The sequence below is a fragment of the Sarcophilus harrisii genome, chromosome 4 (genome assembly GCF_902635505.1).
Source record: "Sarcophilus harrisii chromosome 4, mSarHar1.11, whole genome shotgun sequence".
In the NCBI taxonomy this organism is placed as follows: Eukaryota; Metazoa; Chordata; class Mammalia; order Dasyuromorphia; family Dasyuridae; genus Sarcophilus; species Sarcophilus harrisii.
In genome coordinates this window covers 308,215,532-308,241,768 of record NC_045429.1, presented here as the reverse complement: position 1 = coordinate 308,241,768, position 26,237 = coordinate 308,215,532, and the positions used below count along the sequence as shown (strand labels likewise).

General features: G+C 44.2%; 2 protein-coding genes across 6 annotated transcripts; one reads left to right on the top strand and one right to left on the bottom strand.

Moving 5' to 3' along the window:
• The first annotated feature begins 704 nt into the window (after positions 1-704).
• On the top strand, positions 705-15,521 carry PCYT2 (phosphate cytidylyltransferase 2, ethanolamine). 5 transcript variants are annotated; one of them, XM_031965653.1, is made up of 14 exons: positions 705-940; positions 4,230-4,318; positions 4,774-4,935; positions 5,208-5,274; positions 6,984-7,068; positions 7,449-7,493; positions 8,013-8,066; positions 8,754-8,892; positions 9,254-9,336; positions 9,580-9,657; positions 10,494-10,559; positions 10,777-10,842; positions 11,058-11,146; positions 11,331-15,521. In XM_031965653.1, the coding sequence occupies exons 1-14, from the start codon at positions 852-854 to the stop codon at positions 11,455-11,457; spliced, it is 1,239 nt and encodes a 412-aa protein (XP_031821513.1). In that variant the 5' UTR covers positions 705-851; the 3' UTR covers positions 11,458-15,521. The 5 variants fall into 5 exon arrangements, with proteins under 5 accessions (XP_031821513.1, XP_031821512.1, XP_031821515.1 ...); XM_031965652.1 differs by having other exon boundaries at positions 11,328-15,521; XM_031965656.1 differs by lacking the exon at positions 705-940 and adding an exon at positions 1,121-1,778 and having other exon boundaries at positions 11,328-15,521.
• A 7,236-nt stretch (positions 15,522-22,757) lies between these two features.
• Positions 22,758-26,185, bottom strand: NPB (neuropeptide B). The gene is given in 3 exon segments (XM_031965649.1): positions 22,758-24,056; positions 24,239-24,534; positions 24,537-26,185. Coding segments are annotated over 3 exon segments (864 nt in total). The 5' UTR covers positions 24,976-26,185; the 3' UTR covers positions 22,758-23,927.
• Between the last annotated feature and the right edge of the window lie 52 nt (positions 26,186-26,237).

The window sequence follows — 26,237 nt, the reverse complement described above, 5'->3', positions numbered from 1 at the left end:
TCTGTTTTGGGTTTGTTTTTTAAATTCTCCATTAGCTAGGTAGACTGCCTTAATCTATCTGTATATGTTGTATCCTGTCCTGTACCTTGGACTCTTAATAAGCATAATATGAAAACAACAAAATAACCAAGTGAAGTAAGCAGCTTTGTGACCCAGACTAGGAATGTAAAAGTCTTAAAAATGGAACGGTACTTTTAGTACAGCTCAGGAGAGAGGGGCATACCTCGGGATAAGGCGCAAGCCTGGGCCTGGAATGGTCAGGTGGTCGGGGCCTTAGTCTGGCTGAGCTGACAACTAGCTCTCGCTTTATCGGGCCTGGTTGGCTTGGGCGAACACTTGCCGCCTTGCTCCAGAATTCTGAAAGGTGGATGAAAGGCCAGGTGGGCACTGGAATGGGCGTCGTCGGCGAGATTTCCTATTGCTAGGCACTGATTTATGCCGCGGAGATGGGGGGCCCGCCTTCAGTGCATTGACAAACCTCCCGTCTCTCTTACAATCGGCCCCAGGTACAAGTTGTGGCTGGCTTAGGGGCGGGACTTGGGGAGCGTGGGGCGTCCTCCAACTCGCCGCCGCATAGGTGGAAGGGGAGAGAGTGACAGCACGCTGAGGGGTGCGGCCTGCTGCGGAGAGCGAGGGCAAGGCTGTCGGGCCAGGAGCTCCTCGCTTCGCGATTGGCCGGCAGCGGCGGGGTGAGCCTCCACGTGACGGTTGTGGGCGCGTGCGCGGGGGCGGGGGCAGCGGCTCTGGAGCCGTGGCAGCCCCGGCGGTGGCCGCTCTCTGTCGGTGGTCAGTCGGACTGACGGTCGCAGTGCCGCACACGGAAGGGCTGGAGCCGTTGTCGCCGCCGGGACATGATCCGAAACGGACACGATGCCGTGGACTCCTCCAAGAAGCTCACCCCGGGGACCAAGCGCACCGTGCGGGTCTGGTGCGACGGCTGGTGAGAGCGTGGGGCAGAAAGGGGAGAGCGGGATGGCCCGAGTCCCCTCCCTGTCCGACCCCCAGACGGGCCGACTGCCCCCCGGCGCCGGCTTCCTGCCCCCAGCCCCCTTCTCTCTTCTTCCCCTCCCTCTGTTGGTGCTTTCCCCTCGCCGCCGCCCCGGGCCCTGCGCACCGCCCCGCCTCGTCCTGCGCCGCCGGCCGCCCGTCCCTCGGGAGACATGTCGCAGCTCCTGCCCGAGGCGGCGGGGCTTTAAACGCCGCGGAGCCCGGTAACTCCGGGACTGCCGGGCCCCGTGGAGCCGGGGAAGCCCCGCAGGCTGGGGCGGACAGTCGGCCGACTCCGCACTTCTCCGCTGGGAGGGGCTGACGGGCCTTCGAGGCTGAGGCGCCCGGCATCCCGCGGCCCTCATCGAAGCGCTCCCGGGGCACCTTCGGTTCTTGCGTCCGGTTTCCGTAGCATAGCCCTTCCTGGAAACGTGCGCCGGGGTTCAGTTCGCGGGGGCTCAACGCACAGAGAGAAAGTCCAGGCTCACGGCTTATATTCTCCCATTCCTCCCTCAGTGCTATAGCCAACCTTTCCATAAGCGACTCTTCGCGGCGCGGGCCCCGGGGCCCGAGGAAAGGTCAGGGCCAGCGGCGCCCATTGGGGAGGAGTTGCGTGTTGGGCTGGGAAAAGGAAGCCGGGTCGTAAGCTAGAACCTGGACTTTTAAAAGAGAAGAGGCATTTACAAGATTAAATTTCTACCGAAAATCTCAAGATTAGCCATTCTTTTATTGGACAGCTGATCGTCCTAGGATTAGGTGGGCTTTGGACCCGTTCCTTACTTAAAAATCAGGTAAACTGGTTCTTTTGATATTCTGCTGGAGGGAGAAGGTCGTTTCTTGCTGTAGGTCTTTGAACTTGAGGTTCTACCTGAGAAGGAAGGAATCTTTGGGGTTAGTAAAGTGTAAATAGACACTTGATTGTGTGTGTCAGTGTTCTGAGGAATTTGACCCTTTATGGTTCCACACATCTATAGTGACTTGGAGGGATAGAATATTTGACTGTTTCTGAATATTGCCAAAAGGTGCATAAAATTTTCCTTCCTCACAACTTAGTTCTATTGTTCAATTCAGTTGAAAAACTTTTCAGATAAGGAGACTGACTTTCATCATCCAGTCAGGATAGATAAGGGAGATAATAGTAAAGTGAGTGGGAAAGTTGAGAATACTTGGCTTTTAGCCCCAAATCTGGTGTACTCATAAAAGAGTACACGGAGCACTCTGTTATCAGATGACTGCAAGAAGAAAGCAGTGAGGTTAGTATTTATTGAGATTAAAGATATTTCAAGTTGTGGAGGAGCTTTTTTCAGGGTTCCAAAAAGTTTCCCCCAGACAGTTTTGTTTTTCCCCTAAGTGCTCTGCCAAGCTCTATTTGCTTTTGTTAGAATAGAAAACATTTGATTCAGATAATATAATAGTTTAAATTATTGTGTCTGTTAATATGTTTAATACTGTGTAGTTTCATATGTTTGATGAAATGTTTCTGAAAATATATGTGAATCAAATTTTTGTCATTTTAACTGTTTAAAATGCTATACAGGCCTTATGCTCCAGTATGTAGATTATATAAAATCACATTTATCCACCCCTCATCACTTTTACAAATCTGGATTTTCATAGGCAAAGTCAGCTTTGGGATAGTGCTAGATTTGGAATCAAGACCTGGATTTAATCACAGCTCTACCAGTTTTGTAACTCTGAAAAAATTAGTTATTAACCTCTCCTCAGTTTTTTTATATGTAAAATGGAGATAATCCTTGTCCTAGCACCAACGTCAAATAAATTTAATGAGGATCAAATGAGGTTATGTGAAATGTTTCATAAATTATAAAAAAAAAACTATATAAATTTCTATAAGATATTCATGTATCTCAATTAAAGAGAAGTGAGTGTTCTTTAGAGAGAGATTTTGAAACAAGCTACTACTGACATTAGGATAGCTAGAGATATAACACAGGTATTCTGCCTTTCATCCCAGTAAGTATTCTGGAGTGGTAGTTAGTGCATATTTGACCTTTGCTGGATTATCAGAATCAGATTCATATTCTAGTGCTATTCTTAATATATTCTGGAAACACTGCCAGGGGTCCAAACTGGACTGTGTCGAAACAACTCAAATCATAGGTGTTCTGTACTATAGGAAAATTGATATATTTTTCTTTCCATAGTTACTTTTCCAATGTTTTAGTAAATCTGGGGTTTCTGGATGACAGTAATAAAGGACTGAAAAAAATCCTTTATCTAATAAAAATTTAGAGACTCTGGGCACAAAACCAAATCAGTACTTCATATTCCTTTACTACATCCTTCCATGCTCTAAATCCAGAGTTCTTATTTAAGCAAAACCAGTGGTTCCATTAACTCATATTGGGCAGGGAAAGTAAGAAAGTGGGTCTTTACATAAGCTGCTTCTCTGCCCCTGTTGTCAAGTGGACTCTGTAATGGACTCTATTTACTTTGCTAATGAAAGGCCCTCTTTCTCCTCAAAATCCCCAGGCTTGCAGTGGAACTGGGACTTTGTTCCTTTGGGTACACTCCATTTCAGCTTCCCTTCTAACCTGACCTTTTTACCCCTTTCTTCCCCACTCGCACTCTCATTTCTCCTGTTTATGTTCATGAGGACATTATAATTGGCTTTTTTTTGAGGATGAATCTGCCTTCCCTGGAGCTAGGTCTTGATTCTGAACCTTAGCTGAGGCCTGATAGTTCCTGGGTAAGCTTTCTTGGGGAAGAAAAAAATGGGCATGATATACTCCATATGCCAAGATCAGATTCAAAGCCTCCTCAAGAAGTATTTCAAGAATTAATTTAGGTTTAAATTTTAGAAACAAACATGCTATATAGTTCCTTTTAAAAAATCTAACAATTAAGAAGAGGAGTCAGAGTGCCTCTGACCACTCTTTAGAGGATCAATCTGAAGTTCCTTATGGGCCTGACTTAGTCACATGGCCAAAAATCCATATTGGTGTTGTTGGCAATAAGAATCCTACCCTTTGATACACTTGAGTTTCTCTGACTAACATGATTTTGCCGTGATTCCTAAACCTTCTGTATCCAAGCTGTTGAACCTTCATCACACCTTGACCTGCTCTCATTAGTTATCTTCATTTATTTGCAATAGTTCCAGGCCCCATAGGGTACTACCCCAAAGAGGCTACAAAAAGGGGAACTATTTTTCCCTAATTCAAATCTGTCCCTCCCTGTCATCCAAATACAAGATTTGATACCTCCATTTATTTCCACAGCTATGACATGGTACATTATGGGCATTCAAACCAGCTTCGTCAGGCACGGGCCATGGGAGATTACCTTGTCGTAGGGGTCCACAATGATGGTAAGAAGCTGTGTGCCCCAGATCTTTTCCTATCTCTTGCCTTCCCATCCCATTACTCAGGACTGCAATATTGGCTGTTTTCGGCCAGTCATGTGATATAAATTACAATCCTGGGCAGGCAGTGAAGGTATGGAAAGCTAAATATGATGACTAGGGTTGAGGTGGTTGTGTCCCAAATCCTTTTCCTACTCCAATTTAGGGATCAGTTTGGATAGAAAGACTAAAGAAATGTGAGGGAGTACCAGGAGGTTCTCTGCTTCCCCAAGATTTGCCCGTGTCTAGGAATTTAACCCAAGACCTTACAGAGCTAAGATGTTTGGTTTTGCAGTATCTTAACAGATTGGGTTGTTGAATGGGGGCTGGAAATAATGAGAGTCCTTGGTGTGGATCCTTCAGTAGACCATTAGTGATGTTTGTCATCGTTCTACTCTTTATTTCATTTTGCCTTGCCCTAGAGGAGATTGCCAAGCACAAGGGCCCTCCTGTCTTCACTCAGGAGGAGAGATACAAGATGGTCCAGGCCATCAAGTGGGTGGATGAGATTGTGGCTGGTGCTCCTTACGTCACTGCCCTGGAGACTCTGGACAAATACAACTGTGATTTCTGTGTTCACGGCAGTAAGTGGCCTGGCTGCACACCCTATCCTGGAAGTCCTAAGGTGGCAATGAGAGGGAGGGGGGCAGATCCTCGGCAGCGATGATAGCTTTTTAAATTGCAGAAAAGTTGTTTGTCAGATAGACCCATGAAGTCTTAGGGACTCGGGAAGCATTTTCCTTGACCCTGAAGCTTTACAATATGAAGGTTTGAATTCTGAAACTCGGGTCTCTTAGCCAAGGCTCTCTCCTGAAGTATCTTGGCAAGGCTGACTCTAATGTGTGTTGCTTCCTAGATGATATCACCTTAACTGTGGATGGGCGGGACACCTATGAAGAAGTGAAGAAAGCTGGGAGATACAGGTGAGTCTCCTCTGTCCAGCCCTAAGGTGGAGAATGGAGGGTGGTGGGGATGTTGTAAAAAGAAATGCCTTGCAGAGTGAGTACTTAATATCTACTTGTTGAAATGACTCAAGGAAGAAATAATTGTCCTTGACATTTCCATAGACAGTGCTTTACATACAATATTTTATATACAATTTCATAGTGTGTTCTTTGATTCCTCGTAGCTTTTGAGAGAGGCTAATAAGGGCATAGCTCTGCATTCCTTTTTCTCTTACTGGCTAGAATTTACCCCAGGTACTAAGCAGGCAAATGATCTGTGAACAGGTTTTCTAGGTGTGGCCACTAGGTTGTGCTGCAGGCATCACAGTAATGAGCATTCCATAGATTTGTGGAATTTTTTAGTGGGAAAGGAATCCTAGGATCACAGATTGAGAGATGGAAAGTTCTTGATGGGTCATGTCATCTGACCTTCTCTTTATACATGTGAAAATCAAGGTTATACAGGCAATGAGTGATAGAGTTTAAACCAGAGCCTCCCACTCCAGGTCCAGGGCCCACCTATCCTACTCTACCAGTTAGAACTGGTTAGTCCAAGTCCCACATTTTACAGACAGGGAAATGAGTGCTCACAGAGGTCAGGGGACTAGCCCAAAGATACTAATAAAGGTTTAAAAAGTAAGGGGGGGAGGGGGGGAGGGAGATGTTAAAATTAATCAATAGCACATCAATTGTGTCTGGCAACATATGCAGTGTTCCACACCCATAAACTTCCCACCAACAAAGAGAGAAAAGAGGAATATTTTCTCAGTTCTCTTCTGCGGTTGAGCTTGGGAAGGACTATTTTTTGATATCAAAAATTTAGCAAATGCCACATGATATACTTATACATGGTATTAGTAATAGTTCTTCACCTGTAAAATGGAAACAGTTCCTCATTGAATTGTTGTGAAGTTCAAGTGAAATAATTTCTTTGAAAACTTTAAAATACTATAAAATCTAAGTTGTTATTATTGACCAAGAAAACACAGTGATTAAAAAAAAATTGCTGTAGTTTCAGTAGTATTTTAGAATGAATTTTTATTTTATTAACCTCATCAGAATGTGTATGTGTTTCAAAAATAACAACTTGTGTATTGCACTGGAGCAAAATAAAGATCAAAACCAAAATACTTGTTGCCATATATGGGCACATAACAATTTCTAGAGATTAGAAACCATTACACTATAACATGTCTTCTTGTCTGTCTTCTCTGTCTCCTAAGTTTTTGTATTTTTCTTAGCAACTGTGGTCAGTTGAGATACAGAGCAGGAAGGAGACATTTAGTGGTCACTCAACAAGATAATATCTAAATCAGAACCCTGGCAAACTGTCAGTTCTACCTATCAGGCAGGATGTTGAAATTGTTGACTTTTTAGCCAACAATGGGACCTGGATGTTGTTGCCTTGAATGTTATTGAGTGAACGGGAAAAGTTGAAGGCCTGAGCATCGATGACTGGGGTTTTCATGTCCTTCAAGTTTGGACAATTCTTACAGAATGTAGAGCCAGATGCCCTTTGTTATCCCATGCTAAATGGCATTGAAATACTCCCATCTTTCAATGGAAATCAGAACCATCTACTGCAGAACAGAGAGGAGGGTGGATACTTAGATCTTCCCACAGCAACCCCCCCCCTGAGCTCACTAGAAAAATTGAGCTATTTCGACACTGTTCCCACTCTCCCACAGAGAATGTAAACGTACCCAGGGAGTCTCTACTACTGATCTAGTTGGCCGGATGCTGCTCATGACCAAGGCCCATCATAGCAGCCGGGTAAGTCCAGAGTGGCCTAGAGACCAGTGGTCTTCTAGGAGTTTGATAAGTAACTTTCCTGGCCTTTCCTATGCCTTGTGTCTGGGACCTGGGGTTTAAGATACAGCTGCTGCCTGAAAGCCAGGACCCTGGTTGGGAAGGGAGTGGATATTTCTTTCCATTAATCACTGTTGGGATATTTATAGGCCATGAGAAATAAATCTCTCACTCTCCTTTCCTGAGACTGGTCAGCATGTAGGGAGCAGCAGGCTTCCTGCTTTTCAACAGGGACATCTCCAAATCAGTGAGGAAAGCCCCCACAATGGGCCATGGAAAGGAATGCTGTCTGGAATTCTGGTGCCATGCTGGCCCTGGGGGCCTGACTCCACTTTTCTGTGCAGGAATTGCCTTCAGAATACCGGGAGTATACTGACAGCTTTGGCAAGGTGAGTTTTTAGGAAGGGTTCTTTATTCTAGCATCTAAATGCACAGTATAGCAAAAACCTAAGGAACTCACATGTATGAGAGGCTTCATGATAGCAACAAGTGGAGGGAGCTGATATTTCTTCCCTTAATGAAGGGAGATTAGGGAAAGACCCAGTCCCTAGCCCCTGTTATATCTTTGCCCTTTTGTTTTCTGCTCCTCAGCAGACTTCTCCCCTACCCCAGGATTTATCCTAAATGGACTTCACTCTGCCATCTTATTTTGGGTTTCCTTGCATTCCCCAGGCCCTCCTATCAAGACTCTCACATGAGCACAATGGTATCAGACAGAATTTTCCCTAATGAGTTCTTAGATTCAACAAGTGCTGAGAGGGGCAAACAGGAGCTAGGGACTTTATCGAACATATGCTCCCTATTTGGGCCTGACCATGCCAGTCCCTGGGTGTTAGTAGACACTGCCATATGAGACTATCACTATTTGAAGTTTCTAACAGTGGTTTGGCCCCTCTCTCCTTCTGTAGCCCCTTCACCTAGTACCTGCTGGGGCAGGTATTTGCCCAGAAGGCTTCTCCCAGGTGACAAGACAGTGGCCTCTGGGTCCTATTGAATGTGTCGGGATTTGCTGTCTGCTTCTTCTCTGTCCATCTGGGGCCCTTTGGTGGAGGCCAAGATGCTGGTGTTTCACTCAGTGGCCATGTTGAAAACACTTCTGACTTTTGTCATCTGCTCGTCCTTTCTTACCAAATTAAAGATTCCCTGAGCTAAAGCTAGGTTTCATTCCTTGTATATAGTCCCCTCCCATCAGGTGTCACTGTTTCCCCTGTCCCCTCTTCTTCCCAAACACCCCAGTGAGCCTGCTTGGAAACGGGGGCAAAGAAAGCGTTTTCATCATTTTTTGGTTTCTCTAAGATTTCTCCCTATCCCAAGCCATTGCCTCCCCCTCCTTCCCCTTCCCTCCAGCCCTCAGTATCAGTACCAACCAGCATCTTCAGGCTAAAAGGAGAGCTGTCAATTTGGCAGCCTCTTCTCCACCCTTGCCCAGATTACAGAGCCTTCTCTGCATTGGTGTGCAGACCTCCCCTGCCAAAAGAAGCAAGAACTTGCTGGTAGAGGAGAGGGAGGACTTCTGTAGGAAGCCAGAAGCTCAGAAGGGCTGGGAAGAGGGGACAGGCTGTATCTTCAGCCCCTGGGGATGTGGGCTAGCAGGGTGAGGTTGCAGGGCCTGTGAAAACTTGTAACCAGTCCCCCTGTTTGTTCCCCAGTGCCCAAGGAGCCACAGCCCCTGGACCGGAGTGTCACAGTTTTTACAGACATCTCAAAAGATCATCCAGTTTGCCTCTGGAAAGGAGCCAAAACCAGGAGACACCATCATTTACGTGGCTGGGGCCTTTGACCTGTTCCGTATCTTTCTTTCTGGCGCCACTCCTGCACTTTACTCCCTAGGGAAGAAGAGTGGATGTCTGTCCTAGAAACAGTTTCACTACCAGGCCTTCTTGGAAAAGTCGAGGGAAACCTTAGGGCCCAAGGGCTAGGTTATCACTGTCACTGAGGTTCTTTCAGGCTGTGGAAAGGGGATGGGATGGGGAGTCTACCAGAGTCACTTTGTTCACTTGGACTGTGGAAAAGAGAAAAATGGAGCCCTCTTTTCCCCAACTTCATGGGATTACTTATCACCCTTGTTTTTCACCAAGGGGGCTGGGGCCTTTCCCTATGGAGACAAATACCCTGTTCTCTTCCTGTTGTTCTCTTAACCTGGGCACAGATATTGGACATGTGGCTTTTTTGGAGAAGGTTTACCAACTTGCAGAGCGACCATACATCATTGCAGGCTTACATTTTGACCAGGTATGAACTATGTCATGATTCTAAAAAAAGTAAGGTAGTGAGACCCTGCACCTCCTTACTTCTCTTTAGATACACCTCCATGTGTGCTGCTCTCTTCCAGGAGAGCATTATTTCCAAAAATCTCTTTTTAGCCAAGCAGCAAGAGTTGGGAGGGGGAGAGGAACCTTCCCTCAGGAAGTGACTGTGAAGAGCTAGTTGGCTATCTGGACACTGGATCTGACTAACCCCTATGTTTGATTCCAGGAGGTGAATCACTACAAGGGAAAGAACTACCCCATCATGAATGTACATGAGAGAACACTAAGTGTGCTGGCCTGCAGGGTGAGCTGGGACTAAGTTGGACTTCAGAGGGCTAGAGTTAGAGCAAGGGGCTCTCCCTTGCCCTTTAAGTCATCTACAAACTCAGGCCCATTGGGAGGTGTTTGTTCCAGGAGGGGAAAGAAAGACTTCATCTCTGAGGGTCACAACCACTCCCTGGAACAAATCCCCTGCTCTTGAAGGTCAGTTCTGGCACTCATCAGCATTCCTGGCTTTTACTGAGCCTACTACTATAGGGGCTGTGATGGGAAATATTCAAAGGAAGTAAACATCCTTCACCTTCAGGAAGTCTTGGGTCTATTGGCTGCCTCCAAACCCTTTCAGCATCTTATTCCAATTAATGCCTCCTATGAATTGTTTTTTTTTTCTTTCTGTCCTAGCCCCTAAACAAAGCTCTGTTTTTCTCTGGAGGGTTTAAGAGGAAGCTTAAAATGGCTATCTCAACTATAATCTTTATCAGGTTTATTAATGGCTCTTTGTAAACTATTGAGGAACTTTGGACTTGGATTCAGAAGATCAGGCTTCAAATCCAGCTTTGTCACTTGCTATTTGGGAAGGCTTCTAAAAGTCATTTAATTCCTGTGGATCTCATTAGTGTGATGGGGAAGAAGAGGAGGTACTCAGTAACTTCAGATTCCGTTTAGCTAATAGCTTTGAAAAGAGGATCTAGCTATGGAATAGTCTGAATATCCACACTCCTTTCCTGCTCTGCCGAATGGCTCGTGGAGGACTTACTGGTCTTCAGAACCAAATTTGTGGGATTCCTCCCGGGCTGCTTAACTTGGGGTGAGGCTTGGTAGAGAAAAGCTAGGTCATCAGTCCTCTCTTTGTCTCCTCAGTATGTGGCTGAGGTAGTGATTGGAGCCCCATATGCCGTCACAGCTAACCTCCTTGATCACTTCAAGGTGAGTCATCCTGGTGACTCCAGAGCTCTGGGGACGGAGTGGGGGGTGGCCAGAGCATTCATGTATGTGGCATTGAAGGAGAAAAGGGTTCAAGGGTTACAAAAGTGGGTCCTCCTGGTCTCCTTGTGCCTGAGCGGGTTGGGATATGCTCTGTGGGGGCCCTGCACCCTAAGGACCTTGGAGCAGCTCTGTTGACCGCCACAGCTCCTCTTCTTAGGTAGACCTGGTGTGCCACGGGAAGACCGAGGTCATGCCTGATAAGGATGGTTCAGACCCATACCAGGTGAGTGCCTTTGTCTTTCCCCGAGCCACCTCCCAGAGAAGTTTCCTTCTCTTCGAATTATTTCCCCTCTGCACAGCTTCCCTTATTGAGGAAGGGAAAGAGGAGTAAGGGATTTCCTTCTCTTCCTCCTTTCTACCCCATCTCCTCCTTTTGAGGGGGAAGGAGTGGGGCCTTTGGAAGCCTGTGACCCCGTGGTGGCCTTCCTCTACACACAGGAACCCAAGAGAAGGGGCATCTTTCGTCAAATCGATAGCGGCAACGACCTCACCACAGACCTCATTGTACAGAGAATTATTAAGAACAGGTGAGCTTCCTCCATTCTGGCCCCAAGAGGTGATTCATAGCAGTCTCTTCATTTGGTTACTTTAGGCCTCAGGGGTAGAATGAATATTTAGCAATCTGTCCCAGGGAATCTAGGCATGGAGCTGGATGGGCTTTGGGACCTCAGACCTCGATACCACCAGGATGCTTTTTTTTCCCCCTAGCAGATTAGAGTATGAAGCAAGAAATCAAAAGAAAGAAGCTCGGGAGCTAGCTGTCCTGGAGGCCATAAAAAAACGAGAGGCAATGCCCGAAGGGGCAGCGGTGCAGGTGGAGAGCCCCTGTGAGGCCTAGTCCCAAGTGGCTCAAGCAGCACGCCTGTCCCTCCTTCCCCGGCCCCACCCTGTCTTCCTCCTGAGTGGGGGCACTGCCTTTGGCTCTGCTCACCTTCTCTTGCCTTTCTGATTTTAGAATTTGTCACACCTACCGTTTTAATGAAGCTGAGACCCCTTTTTAATCTAGCCTGACTTGGGAGTAACTTGAAGCCTTGCCCGACTAGGCCAGCAGGGTGCTGCCGGGGGCTGGTGGAAGCGAACTCTCGGTGCTGGGTCTCCTGGGGTGTTTTTAGAAGGTTTGGATTCTCCAGTAACACTTCCTGCCTAGGCTCTACTGCTCTGACTTCATAGGAAAACAGGAGGACCTGCCAGCACTCTGAGCATTTGGAATCCGAGCCACGAGCAGGCTCTGGCTGCTCTTAATCCCAGCTTCTCTTCCCTTGGCACTTCCCACCTCCCAGGAAGGGAGAGGATCACAGTTGCCTGGGGCCTCGCCTGACATTAAGCACAATCCTAATGGGCTTAGGAAACTTGTCTTCCACTGTCCCCCAAGAAGCAGGGTTTTCTCTGCCTGGCCCCCATCCAGCCTCACTTCTTGACTGGTGTGAGGGGGGAGGGGAGGGTCAGACATACCCAAAAGGGAATGATCCAAATGGTGGCCTTCCTTCTCCTTAGGAAGGGGATCCCATTTCCCTAAACTTTCTTGCTGCTTCATCCCTTTATTCTCCTTATGGTGAGAGTTATACTCCAAAGCATCCTGCGTGCGGCCTGAGCTCTAGGACCTTTGGTTTTCACCTGCAACTTTGCTGCCTAGGGCCCCATAGTCCTCCCCTCATCCTGCTGCTCCCTGTACAGACTTTGTATTCTGATTTTTGTACCAAACTGGCTGTTGTAAATTTCCTTGTCAGTGGAACTTAATAAAATATGGTGGGGATACGTGCACTCCCTCTCAGATATTAGTCTCTCTTTCAACCCTTGAGGAGAAACAAGGAAAGAATATGGTACTGGAGGGAACAGATGTGCCTTACTCTTGTTTATCTGCTGGCTTATAGGAGAGAGTCTTTCCCAATGCTGAGATGCCGGTTATGTATCTTTGATGACAGCTCCCCTAGTTAACCACTCAGAAATGCCAGTCCCCTCAGGGCTCCATGTCACTCCCCCAGCAGCATTAATAAATGGGGATGAGGAGAACAAGCCAGTGTGTGCTTTTCAGACCAAATCTGATTAAGCTCAAGGCACCAAACTTCCCTTGCCCCTTCAGGGAACTAGAGGAATCAGAAAACCATCTTTCTGGCTGTCTTGTTAAACTGAAGATTAAAACTTTGTTCCCTACTTATGAGCAATGCTGAGTTTGTGGGGGGGAGGATTTAGGTTCTGTTCATCATCCCAGGATCTCTTCTTGTACCTAGCTGTGCGCAGCTCTGGGGCCTGTAGACCTGGGATCACACTGGATTTTAGTTTTCTTAGCAAGGAAGTAGGCCTGTACCTGTTGGGTGCCCAAGTATTTTAGCACTAGACTGTTCCTTTTTGCCCACTGTGGCCAACCCTCAATTTTCTGTGCTTTCCTCTGAAACTTCAGCATCCCCATTTGGTTCAATACCGTCATCCCAGCAGTAGTATGGCTTAGAACCTATTTTCTTCCCTAAAATTGAGCGCTGGCCCCCCACATCTGTGTCGCACTTAGCTGCACCTCTTTTATTGGGATGATTCAGATCCTTGGGGTTTAGATTGTTAAATCTCTGTGGTGTTCTGTTTTCCCACAGAGGAAGTCCTTCCCCTTCCTAGGGTCTTCAGGTATCTGTAGGCCAATGCCCCTTACAGGGAGAATGGAGAGTATGAAATATTCCTGCATCTCTGTGGTCTTGTGCACCAGATTGTCGTGGTGTGGAAGGAACTGTGAGAGGACAAAGGGATGGGACAGGAGGTGCCCACTCTAGCAGAGAGCTTCAGTGGCTACTGCCAAAGAAACTGGCCTGACTGGATTCTAAAAGTTACCTTCTTCACCTGACTGTGACACCAGTCCAAACTCTAGGGCTAAGTAGTTTCCAGAAGAGGATTTGACAGTTTAAGTAATTGTGTCCCTGCTAGTGCTCTTGGCTAAGTTTGTGCTATCAAGTCCCCTAGGAGCAGAGTTCTCAAGACAATGTCTCTAGGGACTGTAATGTAGCAGTGTGGATAAGAAGAGGTATTGAGCTACATCTCAGTTGGAAAGTCAGAAGGGATCAGTCAGGGACAGGCTCTTTGTCCTCCCAATCAGTGATGTACCAGGACTCCAGTACTTAGCTACCTCCAATCAGCAGCCAGAAGGCTGAACTCCAGGAATTGCAAGGGGAGGGCTACATTCAACCCCTACTGCTTCCTTATTCTTTACATGAGGTCCAGTCAGGGTGAAATGGCCAAGATTTTGAAGTAATAGCTTCAGTCAATTGCATCAATATAATTCAAGTGTTTTTAATCTGGGATACATGGACATCAATGGATAGATTAAAGGAAATCTGTGGACTTAGTGGAGAGAAAGTAACTTTTATTTCACTATGATTGGTTTCCTTTTATTGGTTTGTATTGTATTCCTATGTATTGATTTCCTTTGTATCTACATGTTTAAAAGCATTCTGAAACAGTTTACAGATTTCACCAGAAAGCATAAGCTATTTACTGTCATTGGCATGGTAGGAAAAGGGTACACTGGGTAAAAGAAAGCAAAAAAGGTGCCTCTATATATGTGTGTATGTACATATTGCATTTGTTTTATCAAATTATATCTATCATACTATGACGGGTAAGGGGCCGGAGTTACAGCTTAGAATTGGAAGTCCTGTTTGTGTGTGTGTGTGTGTGTCTCTCTCTCTCTCTCTCTCTCTCTCTCTCTCTCTCTCTCTCTCTCTGTCTCCCCCCCTCCCTCCAATAGAGCCAAGACCAATTCATTAGGCAAACCAGGGACATGCTATAACCTCGTGCCCCGAGGCAGAAAAGCAGTAAAACGAAGATGAGTGTGGGAGACTCCAATTTCTGTTCATAAATCAAACAAGCAAAATGAGTTAACACTTGCCACAGGCAGAGTGTTCTCAGCACTCCCTCCCCCATATACCAAATTAATATATTAGCTTCCAAAGTGCCTTCAGGCTTTCATCCCATCAATTATCTCTTGATATGATGAAATCCCAGTTCCAAGATCTAGTCAGAAACTATTAGTGGGTGCAAAGATTATTGTGTTTTTAAAGTACCATATAGTTCATATAATGTACCAAGGTTCTTCCTGCACCAGAATTCCCCCATTGTTTCATCTTATAGCCAGTCTGTGCTGATCAACTTCCCACTCCCCCCCCACCTTCCTCCCCTCAAAAAATCCTTAGCCTAGATTCTCGTTGGAGTCCTATTTGGCACTGTCTTCCAACTTTCCCTTTCTCTCTATGAATTGTTGTGAGACCCAGAAGGAATTGAAGACACAGTTGGCCAGAATCCATAGAGAGATGGAATATGATCTGGATTTACTAGATGAATTGTAAGACTATGTGAAGCCCCCTAGTTTACCTGGAGAAAGGAGCTCATTTCCAAAATTCAGTTCAAGGGATTCAAGGGAGTCAAAACTATTTCAGTCACCTGAAATAACTGAATTAAGATAGGAGTTGAAGACAAGACTATCCTTCAGTCTATAGCAAGACCAGATTCCTTAACACTTTCATCCTAGTCTTTTCAACCAAAAATACTAATCACTCAAGAACTGTGACAAAAATCTACTTTTGAACATAGAACTTATAGAGCTGGGTATGAGGCATGGAAACTGAACTCCCACCACCTAAAGTGCACCAATTTTAAATGCATTGATTCATTCAACCAACATAGTGTGTATCAACTTATAGGTAAGACACTAGTATGTCCTGGGAGAGGGATGAGTGATACAGTCCTTTCCTAAAGAATCTGTAGACTTAGGATGTAAGAGATCAGCTATTTATGTTTTCATTTATTTTGGTCTGTCCTGATCAATAACAGTAGAAAGTATTCCCAATGAGGAAACCCTCCATCAATGCAAGTGAGATAATATGTAAAAAACACTTTGTAAACATTAAAGCACTATAAATACTGGTTATTATTATTTGTCTAGGGGAATAAACTTCTTGTCCAGCGTCAAATAACCCATATATGAGAGAGGCTAGACTTGAATTTGAGTCTGTCTGATTGCAGAGCCTTGTTGACTTTCATGAACAATTTATATCCGTGCTATTACACAAAACAGACTATAATAGGTGTCAAGTCCTAACAAAGAACTGTGAAGTATTTGAGGAGAGTGAAATAATTTCCAGGTGTTAAGAGAAAGCCCTAAATCAGTCCTAGTTTATGGGAAATATCAAAGAATTAGGAAACTCTGAAAATGAGTCTGATTCTTTTTGTACAGCAAAATAACGGTTTGGTCATATATACTTATTGTGTATCTAATTTATACTTAAATATATTTAACATCTACTGATCATCCTGCCATCTGGGGGAGGGGGTGGGGGGTAAGAGGGGAAAAATTGGAACAAGAGGTTTGGCAATTGTTAATGCTGTAAAGTTACCCATACATATAACCTGTAAATAAAAGGCTATTAAATAAAAAAAAAAAAAAAAAAAAAAAAGGAAACTCTGAAAATATCTACAAAAAGTAGATGTCATAGGCATTGTTTGAACTCATTTTCCCTGAGTTCAGGTCCATCAATCTGTCTACTACAGCTGGGACTTGAAGGAATCCCAGGAAGGTTAAGAGATGGAGAAAAATCCAGGCCAATGAAAATGCATGCAATTAGAAAATGGCCTCTTATTTGAAGAACTGTAAAAAGACCAGTATCACTAGACTACAGAATTGATGGTGATTGGAGGAGGGGGATGTGGGTGTAAGAAGCCTAGAAAGGTAGAAAGAGTGGTGGTTATATAAATCTTTAAAAGCCAGGAGATTTTCTAACTAATCTTGGAGATGGTAGGGAGTCCCAGAAATACATTAAATGGGTAAGTCAAGTCAATGAGATGTGGTTGGTCCTTTGCTTTAGGAATATCACTTTGCAAGCTAAGCAGAAAATGAAACGAACTGGAGTGAAATGAAACAAGATAGGAAGAAGGCTAGTGGAGTAGTCTAGATGTGACTTGCTTGCACCAGCTTGTATGGATATGAACGAGATGAGGTGAGAACTTTCAAGACAGTTGTGAAAATCAAGTAAGGTTTCATTTATTTCAAAGTTTGAGTAGGTCTGAAGGACTTTAAGCATTAAGTCAAGGGCATACTTAAGCCCCCTCCCTGCTATCCTCCCTATTTCAGTCAAATATGGGCAACTATGTACTTATTGGTCAAGTTCAGTTTCTTGGGTAGTTCCCGAGTATAGAATGTAAGCCTCAGCCAATAAGGATGAGGGTCAGTGATGGGAGGGGGTATTTGCGTTAGGGATTAAAAGTGTTGACCCTGCCCCCTACGGTGCCTCCTCCCTTCGATTGTCTGCTCTATGGCTGGGACGCCCGATTCTCGGGAGAACATATAATAAACTTTGCTTTGCTTCTAGAGATCTCTCCAGCTTTTTATTAAATGGTATCTGAACCACACAGATATAAGGGTATCAGAGGACAGAAAGAGCATGTATTAAAATGTTTTATAAAAGTAGAAACCACGGGCTTTAGCAATAGATTGGATGGGGGATGAAGGGGTAAGAAAGAATAAGGAGTGGAGGATGATACCCTGCGTAATTGGGGGGATAGCAGTACCCCAACAGTAACAGGGGAAGTTAGAAGAAAGGAAAATTTGAGGGAAAGCTAAGTTCAAGCTTTGGATGTGTTAAGTTTAAGATATTTACCAGACATAGTAATGGGGAAAAAGGGTGTGTTTGGGGTTGCAAGTCAGAGAGAGGTCAGAGAGAGGAAGAATGGCAATTGATTGTGATAAGATAAAGGAAGTTCAGAGTTTTTGATTATAAAAGTAGAATACTTGTGGATAATGGCAAGGTCAATGGTATGTATGACCATCTCCACATGTAGTTGTATTGAGGTGAGAGAATAAATAAGTGGGAAATAAGTAAATTGAATATTTCAGGGAGTATTAATACAGATCTTGAAGTTCTGAAGTATGATGGCTATATGTGTGTGAAGTCATTTTGCAGTCATATTTAACTCTTTATGACCTCATTGGGGTTTTCTTGGCAAAGATGCTGAAGCAGTTTACCATTTCTTTCTCTAACCCATTTTACAGATAAGAAAAATAATGCAGGGTTAAGTTAACTTGAGGGTTATGTGAATTGCCCAGCATCTTTTCCCTTCACCACCTAGCAGACCTTGAGGATTGTAGAGGATATAAGTGGGTCTTTAGGAAAGGAGATTCACAAAACCTTTTCAAGAACACACTAGGTACTTAATGAGTGCTTACTGACTTGACTCAACTCCCTGACTGCCTCTTCTTGTTCCCAACTGTCTCTTCTCTGCTTTATCTTTTTATGAAAGATTCAGGAAAAGTCATGCCTCTCCTTCCTATTCTCTCTTTTCATCTCTATCTCACACTCTTGGTAAATTGTTATCTAGTTCTGACTGTAGTTCCTATCACTCCCTGGATATTGTAGATCTTAAGATGACAGCCAGAAAGTTGAGCAAGAACAATAGCAGAGTTGATTTGATCATGGTTCTAGAACTGGAGATCAGGAGATGGAAATGTGGATGTGCTATTCTAGGATACAACCCTAGAGAGAAGCAACTGGTGACAGAGTGGAAGGGCCTGTCTGAAATTGTAGACCAGGTAAGGTACTCATACTGGGAGGGTGAGGCGCAAGACTTTGAAAAAGAAAAATACAGATTCTGGTCCAGCCTCCACTCTACTGGACAGAAGATTCTATAGGGTAGCAAGGAGTTTCTAATTTATATTGGTAGAATGAGTTTCCTTTCTAGGTCACATATTGACTTAGAAAAACATAAATAGTGTTGTGTTGTTCTTCGAGACCGTATTTTGAAGGTTTTCTTGGCAAAGGTACTTGGAATGGTTTGCCATTTCCTTCTCCAGTTCATTTTGCCAATGAGAAAACTGAGGCAAAAGGATTAAGCCTAGGATCACACAGTTAATAAGTACCTGAGGCCAGATTTGAACTAGAGAAGATCCTAACTTCCTAACTCCAGATCTGGAACTCTATTCACTGTACCACCCCAATGCCCCTAAATTAACAGTATCTACGATACATTGTATCTTTATTTTGTTAAACATCTTCTAATACATTCTAAGTCAGTTGGGACTTCACTCAAGAGTCAGACACCTCTGTCCTATACCAATGAAATCTCAGTTCTTAATAAATCTTGAAAAGCCATAAATTCTTGAAAGGCAAGAATTATGCCTTATTTCTCTGTGCATCCTTTGCAGTTTCCAGCACCAAGACCCTCACAAAGTGCTGAGTATTTTATTTGATGAGTGGTTACATATGTTTGATGACTGTGAGATTATCGTTAAGAGGATCAGAATTCTCCCAAGTGATGATCTGTTAGAGGTAGGTCTTCCCACTTCTACACTGTTGTTTAGTTGTGTCCAACTCTCCATGACCCCTTGGTTCAGTTTTCTTGGCAAGAACACTGGAGTGGTTGGCCATTTCCTTCTCCATTTTACAGATGAGGAAACAGGTAAAAAGCAATTGATTTGCCCAGGGTCACATAGCTCAGGAGAGTCTGGGACCACATTTCAAGTCAAATCTTCCTGACTCCAGGCCCACTTTGACACCTAGATGTCCTGTATTTATAGTTCAGGGAAACTGGCCATTTGGAGAATACTGGTAATTGATGGATTGTTGAGAGTTAAAAGAGACCTGAGTTCTTATCTTCTCTAACCCTTTTATAAAGGGAAATAAGACTTTTCCAAACTTATGTTCCTTGTTGATGGCAATATCATGGTTAGCCAAAAAGAATTAATGGAGAGAAATCAGTTTTTGCTGCTAAATTAATAACCCGACCTGCCCAATGCTTTTTTTTTTTTTTTTAAATTACTATGCTAACATCCAAAATATATCACTGGCAGACTTAAAACAGAATTTTCATGATTCTTAAGTGGGCTTTCTAGCCATTATGCTATACTGCCTCCCAAGAGAGAAATTTATCTACAAATTTTGCAAATTAATCAGTAAGAAAAGACATCATATTACTGGCATAGGAACAGAGAGACACTTCATTAAGGAGAGATTAGAAGGATTGCAAGAAATGGAGGGAAGGAGAGAAGGAAAGACATGGAGATGGAAAGGCCAAGAAGTGTTTCCAGGGACAGCAAATAGGTTAATTTGTCCAGAATAGATGGGTTTGTGTACAAAAGAACAGGAAGACCAGAATGTGGATATGGTAATCTATATGTGATATTTAAATAAGGAAGGATGTGGGGCAGGGTAAGTAGTGAGTGAATGACTTATTAGAAGAAATTTCGTCACCTGCAACACCCTACACAAAACAAATCACAATCCAGTTAAAAAAAAAAAAAAAAAAACCCTCAATCTACAGTTGTATAGATTCCTCAAAAGATTCAATGAGTCTTTACTTAAGTCCTTTTCTGCTCCAAATGATCTATCTAGCTCTTTGCACATGAACTCTTTCTGAATTCAAATGCAAACTGTGACCAATTGTGTGATCCTGGGAAAGTCACAACCCTATTTGCCTCAGTTTCTTCATCTGTAAAATGAGCTGGAGAAGGAAATGACAAACCACTCTAATTATTTGCCAAGAAAATCCCAAATGGGTCATACAAAGTCAGACACATCTGAACCAAGTAATTTTCATGCCTTTTTTTTTTTTTTTTTAAATCACCAAGTCAACAACAAACATTTTACTCTGTCTGGAACACTTTCCCTTCCCATCTCTGCCAAGTGGTTTCCCTGGTTTCCTTGGTTTTCTTCAAGTCTCAATTAAAGTCCTACTTTCTGCCAGAAGCATTTCCCAATCCCCCTTAATCCCTCTGAGACTACCCTCAAAGTATCCTGCATAGAACTACTTTGTACATTGTTGTATATAGGTAGTTTCTCTCCCCAAACCCCACCCCTATTTGACTGTAAGAATAGGGACCCCCCCTCTTTTTTTTTGGTGGAGGAGGACTTTTCTTTGTATCCTCAGCACTTAGCATAGTGCCAAGTACTATCATCAATACTTAATAAACTGACTGACAATTGACTGACAAATGAGTTGGGCACTGTGCTAAGCAATGGGAATACAAATAAATACTAGCAGAAACATCTCTGCCCTCAGGAAGGGCATTCTAATCCTTCCTTCTATGAAGGAAGATAACTGCATAAAAAGAGAGCTGAAAAGAAGGAAACTGGTAAGGACGGTAAAATGAATTTTGGTGTGAAGTCAGGAGAATAAAAGATGATTTTGCTCCAAAAATGGAGGTTCCAAGAAGTACTCACCAATGGGAGAAAGTGTATATTTTGTTTAAGAATAGGAAAATGATAAATCCTGCAGAGGATGTGGAACAGATCAAAGCACATTTTTTCACTTAATTTAATTTAATGACTTCATATGCTTAAATAGAGATCATATTGCTAGCCTTCTCAAGGGCTAGGAGAGGGACAGGTGGGAGGGAAACAATTTGGAACTCAAGATTTTTAAAAATGGATGTTAATGAACTGATGCTGAGTAAAGTGAACAGAACCAAGAGAATATTGTGATTAAGTGTTAGGTATGGTTAGCAGAGGAATTGATAAAAATTAATCCCTTAGGCAAGCAGGAAGAAGGCTCTAGTAGTGGAGATCTATTTAGTTCCTTGATTCCATCCTCTAAAGGGTTAGAAATCCAAGTTACGTCAAGACCCTGAGGCTAAATGTTCCCTATAAAACAACTTATAGCTCATAGCTTTTCTGCTATCTTCCTTTGGGTCAGCCTGCCCATAGCATTCTGCCTTTGGTATTTTTCACCTTTCCCTTCCTCTTCTCCCAAGCCCACATGATATCTCCCCTAACTCCACTGTTTCCCAACCTCATTCTCCTCACAGCTAACTCTTTTAGGGTGCTAAATCCCTTTCAAGGGGGACTTTTCTGCCATTTTAGGGCAAGCCCCAACCTCATGGGTGCTCCCTTTCTACTGAGTAACTGTTCCAACTTGTTTTCATATACTCTCCCACTCTACTTCATAATTACCATTCCCAGTGTCTATTGTATCTCTTCATTTTGTCTCTTAACCTATTTCCCTAAATAAATCTACCTTTTGCCAAAAAGAATGGCCATTAGGAATTCTTCACATGACTGAATCCCAACTTTTGGTGTCTGCCATCATCTAGTGCCAAACCCCCACATCATAGATCACATTCATTGTACATAATAACAAGATCATATAATGGTCCACTATGATGTACTTGGCTTCTCCTCAACAATTCAATAATTCAAGACAATTCCAGTAGGCTTGGGATGGAAAATGCCATCCACAATCAGAGAAAGAAATGGAGTCTGAATGTGGAGCAAAGGTATTTTCACCTTTTGTTTTTGGTTTATTCGTTTTTTCTTTCTTGTGGGTTCCCTTCCCCCTTCCCGGTCTAATTTTTCTTGCACAACATGACAAATACAGAAATATATTTAAAAGGATTGCTATTGACCTATATCAGATTGCTTGCTGTCTTGGGGAGGGAGGAGGTAAGGGAAGGAGGTAGAAAAATTTGGAACATAAACTCTTACAAAAATGAATGTTGAAAACTATCTTTACATGTATTTGGAAAAGTAGAGGAAATTTTTAAAATAAAATTTTTAAACGAGTAAAAAAAAAAATTTGTTAATCCAATTTCCCCAATTATATCCCAAAACCCATTGGCAGGGGACTTTCTATTGGAGGAGATCACTATCTTAAGCCTGCATGAGGAGCAAGATAAAGATGGTAAGTCCGGGAGAGAAGAGCACTTTTATGTCCTTTAAGCTTCAGGTGTTTCTGTTTCTGGCTTCTAATTTCAAAGAGGAGATAGAAAATGCCTGTCTCATTTCAGGTTGCTCAAGGAAATAACTCTGGGAAGAAGCCAATATGAGGGTCTCCATCATGTCCCTGTCCCCAGCTTACTGCACTAGAGACATTGAGGAATTTTCCCTTGATTGTGATCTAGGGTTCTCTCCCTTGGTTTTACCAAGGCATTATCTTGCTCCCAATGGGAGAGTCCTTTCACTGTTTATTTTCAGATTGTATATATATATATATATATATATACACTTTAATTTTTGTTTGGCTACTGAATTATATAAAAAAGGTGTTTTGGTTTATTTGGTTTTTTCCCCTCGGTGTTAGATATATTTATTCATTGTGGAACTCATATTTGGTGGAAAAGAGATTTAATATAAAGTATGAGATCCTGTTTCCTCCATTAATGAAACAGCAATCAGAAGTTGGATTGGACTACATTTCTTAGAACAAAGCTTCTTAAACTGTGGGTCTTGTAACAACTGAATGCGGGAGTCCTGACTTTATGATTTACTATTGTAAACATTTGATTTTTATATCTATTTTACATATCCATATACCCCTGGGTCATAGAGAATTCTTCAGGCAAAAAGGGATTATGAGTGGAAAAAGTTTAAGAAGCCTTGCTGTAGACTAATAATATTTAAGGGAGCAGATTCTAATCTTTCTCTAGCTTCTGGTCCCAACTTTCTGTTTTCCTTTCTAGTAGGAAATAGTCGCTCTTGGAGAAGGGTTGGGGATAAGTGACTAAAGATATCTATTTTTGTTCCCTTCCAGCCACACAATGATAAATAGTGTACCCCATGCTATACGGGAAGGAGGGGGGAGAGGTTCAGCCTTCCCACAACAGGATCATAGATTTAAACCTGGAAGAAACTTCAGAGACCATCCATTCTAATCCCTTAATTTTACATGGGGAAAATGAGGTCCAGAGACATAAAGGTCATACAGGAAGAACTGGGATTTACATAACCATTTCCCCACTATATATATCATTACCACTTTTTAAAATTCAATTTTATTTATTTTGGTTTCTCATAAATTTCTTTTCGTTTTGGGTTCCTTATCACCCTAAGATTTAGTTATGAATGTTTTTCCTTTCTCCCCTTTCCTCCTGGTCCAATTAAAAATAAACCAGCTAGGGTCAATATTGTATCTTTCTTCTTCCTTACCGGAAAGGACCAGGAAGAAAGCAAGATTTCTTGTCCAACCACAAGCCAGCTTCAAACACAACACAAATCCCTCGGGGAATCAAGACCTATAGCCAAGTCCACGAATAACAGAGAGTGGGTGTGCGCGGGCGCGCGTTCGTTCCACCAGACGAGGGAAAATGAAGAGGGAAGAACTGGGAGGGGACGGGGATCCCAGCGCTATTTTGCAGTAAATACCATCTCGGAAACTCCCTTTTGAGAACTCCCGAGGGTCATCCCCCTCCCCCCACCCTCGCCCCCAGGACCCAGCGCACACACACAGACTCTGCCGCGGTTTCATTGTTTCACTTTATTCATTTTGGGGTAAGAAGGGGTGGGCGGGTGAGAATCGAGGCTCCAACTCTACAATTTCCATCCCAGGGACGGCTGGGGACGGGAGAGATCAGGGACTGAGACAGTCAGCCGAGTCCAGAGACAGGAAAACGTCCGCCTTGCACTGAAAAGTCCCGAGCCCGTCGGGGAGCAGCTCGCAGCTCTGCAGATTCGGAGCGATGTCCTTCACGCACACCGCCTAGGCAGGGAGGGCCGCGACAGACGTAAGGGAGCGAGCGCAGCCTCCCTCAGGGACTCCCGAGCCTCTCCCGGACCCGGGCCGCCCTCGCCCTCCCCGCTCTCACCCAGCCCTCGGAATGCTCTCGGGCCGCTTCCTTGGCTTCGTCCCGTGGCGGGACGCCCTATCACCCCCATACTCACCAGGCTCCGAAGGCTGGTTCGAGGCTCGGGAAAGGCGCCGTTCGCCATGTCTCCGCTGTCCTGCACCGGGTCAGAGCGCCGGGCATAAGGGGAGCGGCGGATGCCGGACAGCAGCCCCGACGCGCGGCCCACGGAGTAGTAGCTGGGTCCGGCCGATTGCTTGTACCAGGCGTGACCGGGGGGCACCAGCAGGAGGCCGAGCGCCAGGATGGCCGCTACCAGCTTCCCTGAGGCAGGCATCGGGGAGCGCAGGCGAGACCCACTGAAGAGAACCAGCGGCGGTGCCCCCTCTGACAGCCAGGAGCTCTGAGCCTCCGAGGGGCCCGCCTGCTCCTTATATTGGCAGCGGGAAGGGCCTCTTGCGCGGAGAGCGGAGGTGGAGGCGAGCCTGGGGGGCAACTCCCTCCCTCCTGGTGCAGTACCCCAAACACGAGAAAGGCGGGGGGAACCTGCGGGGGCGGAGCCCGGCTCTGAAGCGGCACCGAAGCCCCGACAGCACCACCTCCACCTTGCGGGGTGTCGACAAAAGCCGTGAGAAATTCTTTGCTCTCCTTCAGAGATGGAAATCTATGGCGGGTGGGGGGGCGAAGGGGGAGGGGAAGGAACCTTTGGTCCAGGAACCTGGAGATCCTGGACATCCCGAGCCCAGCCACTCCTAGGAGCTGGCTCGGCGATGATTTCCCTCCCTCTGGTTCAGAATCTGAAAGATCCAGTAGATCTAGTAGGTCAATGAACATAAGGATTTCAGGCAGCCTGGATAAAGAATTGAGTTTTCTACAACTGGTCAGAACCTAGACTTGGGAGCCCAGGCTGATAGGCTGGATACTCTTAGAACCTACTGCCATTCCAATCTTTCCAAATATAGAAATCCAGCCCTTTCTAATGGACCCCTTTTACACAATTCAAGGAATTAAAGGCCAATTGTTTTAAAAAGTTCACACACCATTTTAAATGGAAAATGTGGACCGATTCTCAGTGGACCTCCAGTATTTGGAGTTTGTCCTAATTTAGTTAATTCTAGAAACCCCAAGTCCAGAATGGGGAAAAGCCAAATGACTTCAAGCATAGTTTTTACGGGTCAGGGCAATGGTGACAAATTCTGATATGCAGTACGAGAAAGTAGGAAGCTGGGACTCCTGAGATAACCATAGAAAGAAACATATTTGAAAGAAGTTTTTAAGATTGGAGGAGGAAGAGGAAAGACCTATTTCCTCAACTATTCTTACCCCAAACCCATGCCCCTTCCAGGGTTATCTTCAAAAGTATCTCAAATATTTATTAGATGCATACTGTATGCAAAAAATTACTTTAAGTGCCCCAGGAAATAGAGTTTGAAAGGCCCTGCCCTCAAGATACTTAGTTTTTATTAGACAAGCTATACTTTTTGCAGCTTCCCTAGGAAAAGAATACATCTGGCTTATGGCATGCCAAGACTCTAGAAACAGCTTCTGGCATTACTGGCACCAGCTTATAAAAGTTATCTGAACCCTGAAGGACACAGTACGAGTGGAAAACAAGCTATCTGTATATTGATTAAATTAGATTATCTCTAGGCTGCCTTTTTTCCATGGCCTATGATTTTATGTCACAGGATCTGAAAATGACTACAAATAAAAGAAAATGACAATGAAATACCTGTCAAGTTGGGTGTACTGGTATCCTATAACTAGGAAGAATGAGGCTGGCCAAGCTCCTGACCATGGGAGTTCTGAGTTCTAATTTTGTTCTACATCAAGTATAGCTTTAACATGGGAAGATTCTCACCCCTACCTCCAGTGGAGAAGGGGTGAATCAAGTGAGAGTCAAGGATAGTCTAATATTGTCTAAGAAGGTTCAAATTGACCTAGATCAGAAATGGAGGAGATCCAAGCTCCTATGCTGACCAGAATGGGACTGGACCCATGACTTATTCTTGAGCAGAATAAGGAAATTCAGTACAGGGAAACTCAGTCTTCTAAAAAACAAAACAAAATGCCCACATTCCACCTGGATGATCATA

What these genes read in the sequence shown, in the direction of transcription:
- PCYT2 (XM_031965652.1), top strand. Translation starts at nt 852, where the DNA reads ATGATCCGAAACGGACACGATGCCGTGGACTCCTCCAAGAAGCTCACC. An exon ending in AAGAAAGCTGGGAGATACAG is followed by an intron (nt 5,275 to 6,983) that starts GTGAGTCTCCTC and finishes ACTCTCCCACAG; the next exon opens with AGAATGTAAACGTACCCAGG. An exon ending in ATACTGACAGCTTTGGCAAG is followed by an intron (nt 7,494 to 8,012) that starts GTGAGTTTTTAG and finishes CTCCTTCTGTAG; the next exon opens with CCCCTTCACCTAGTACCTGC.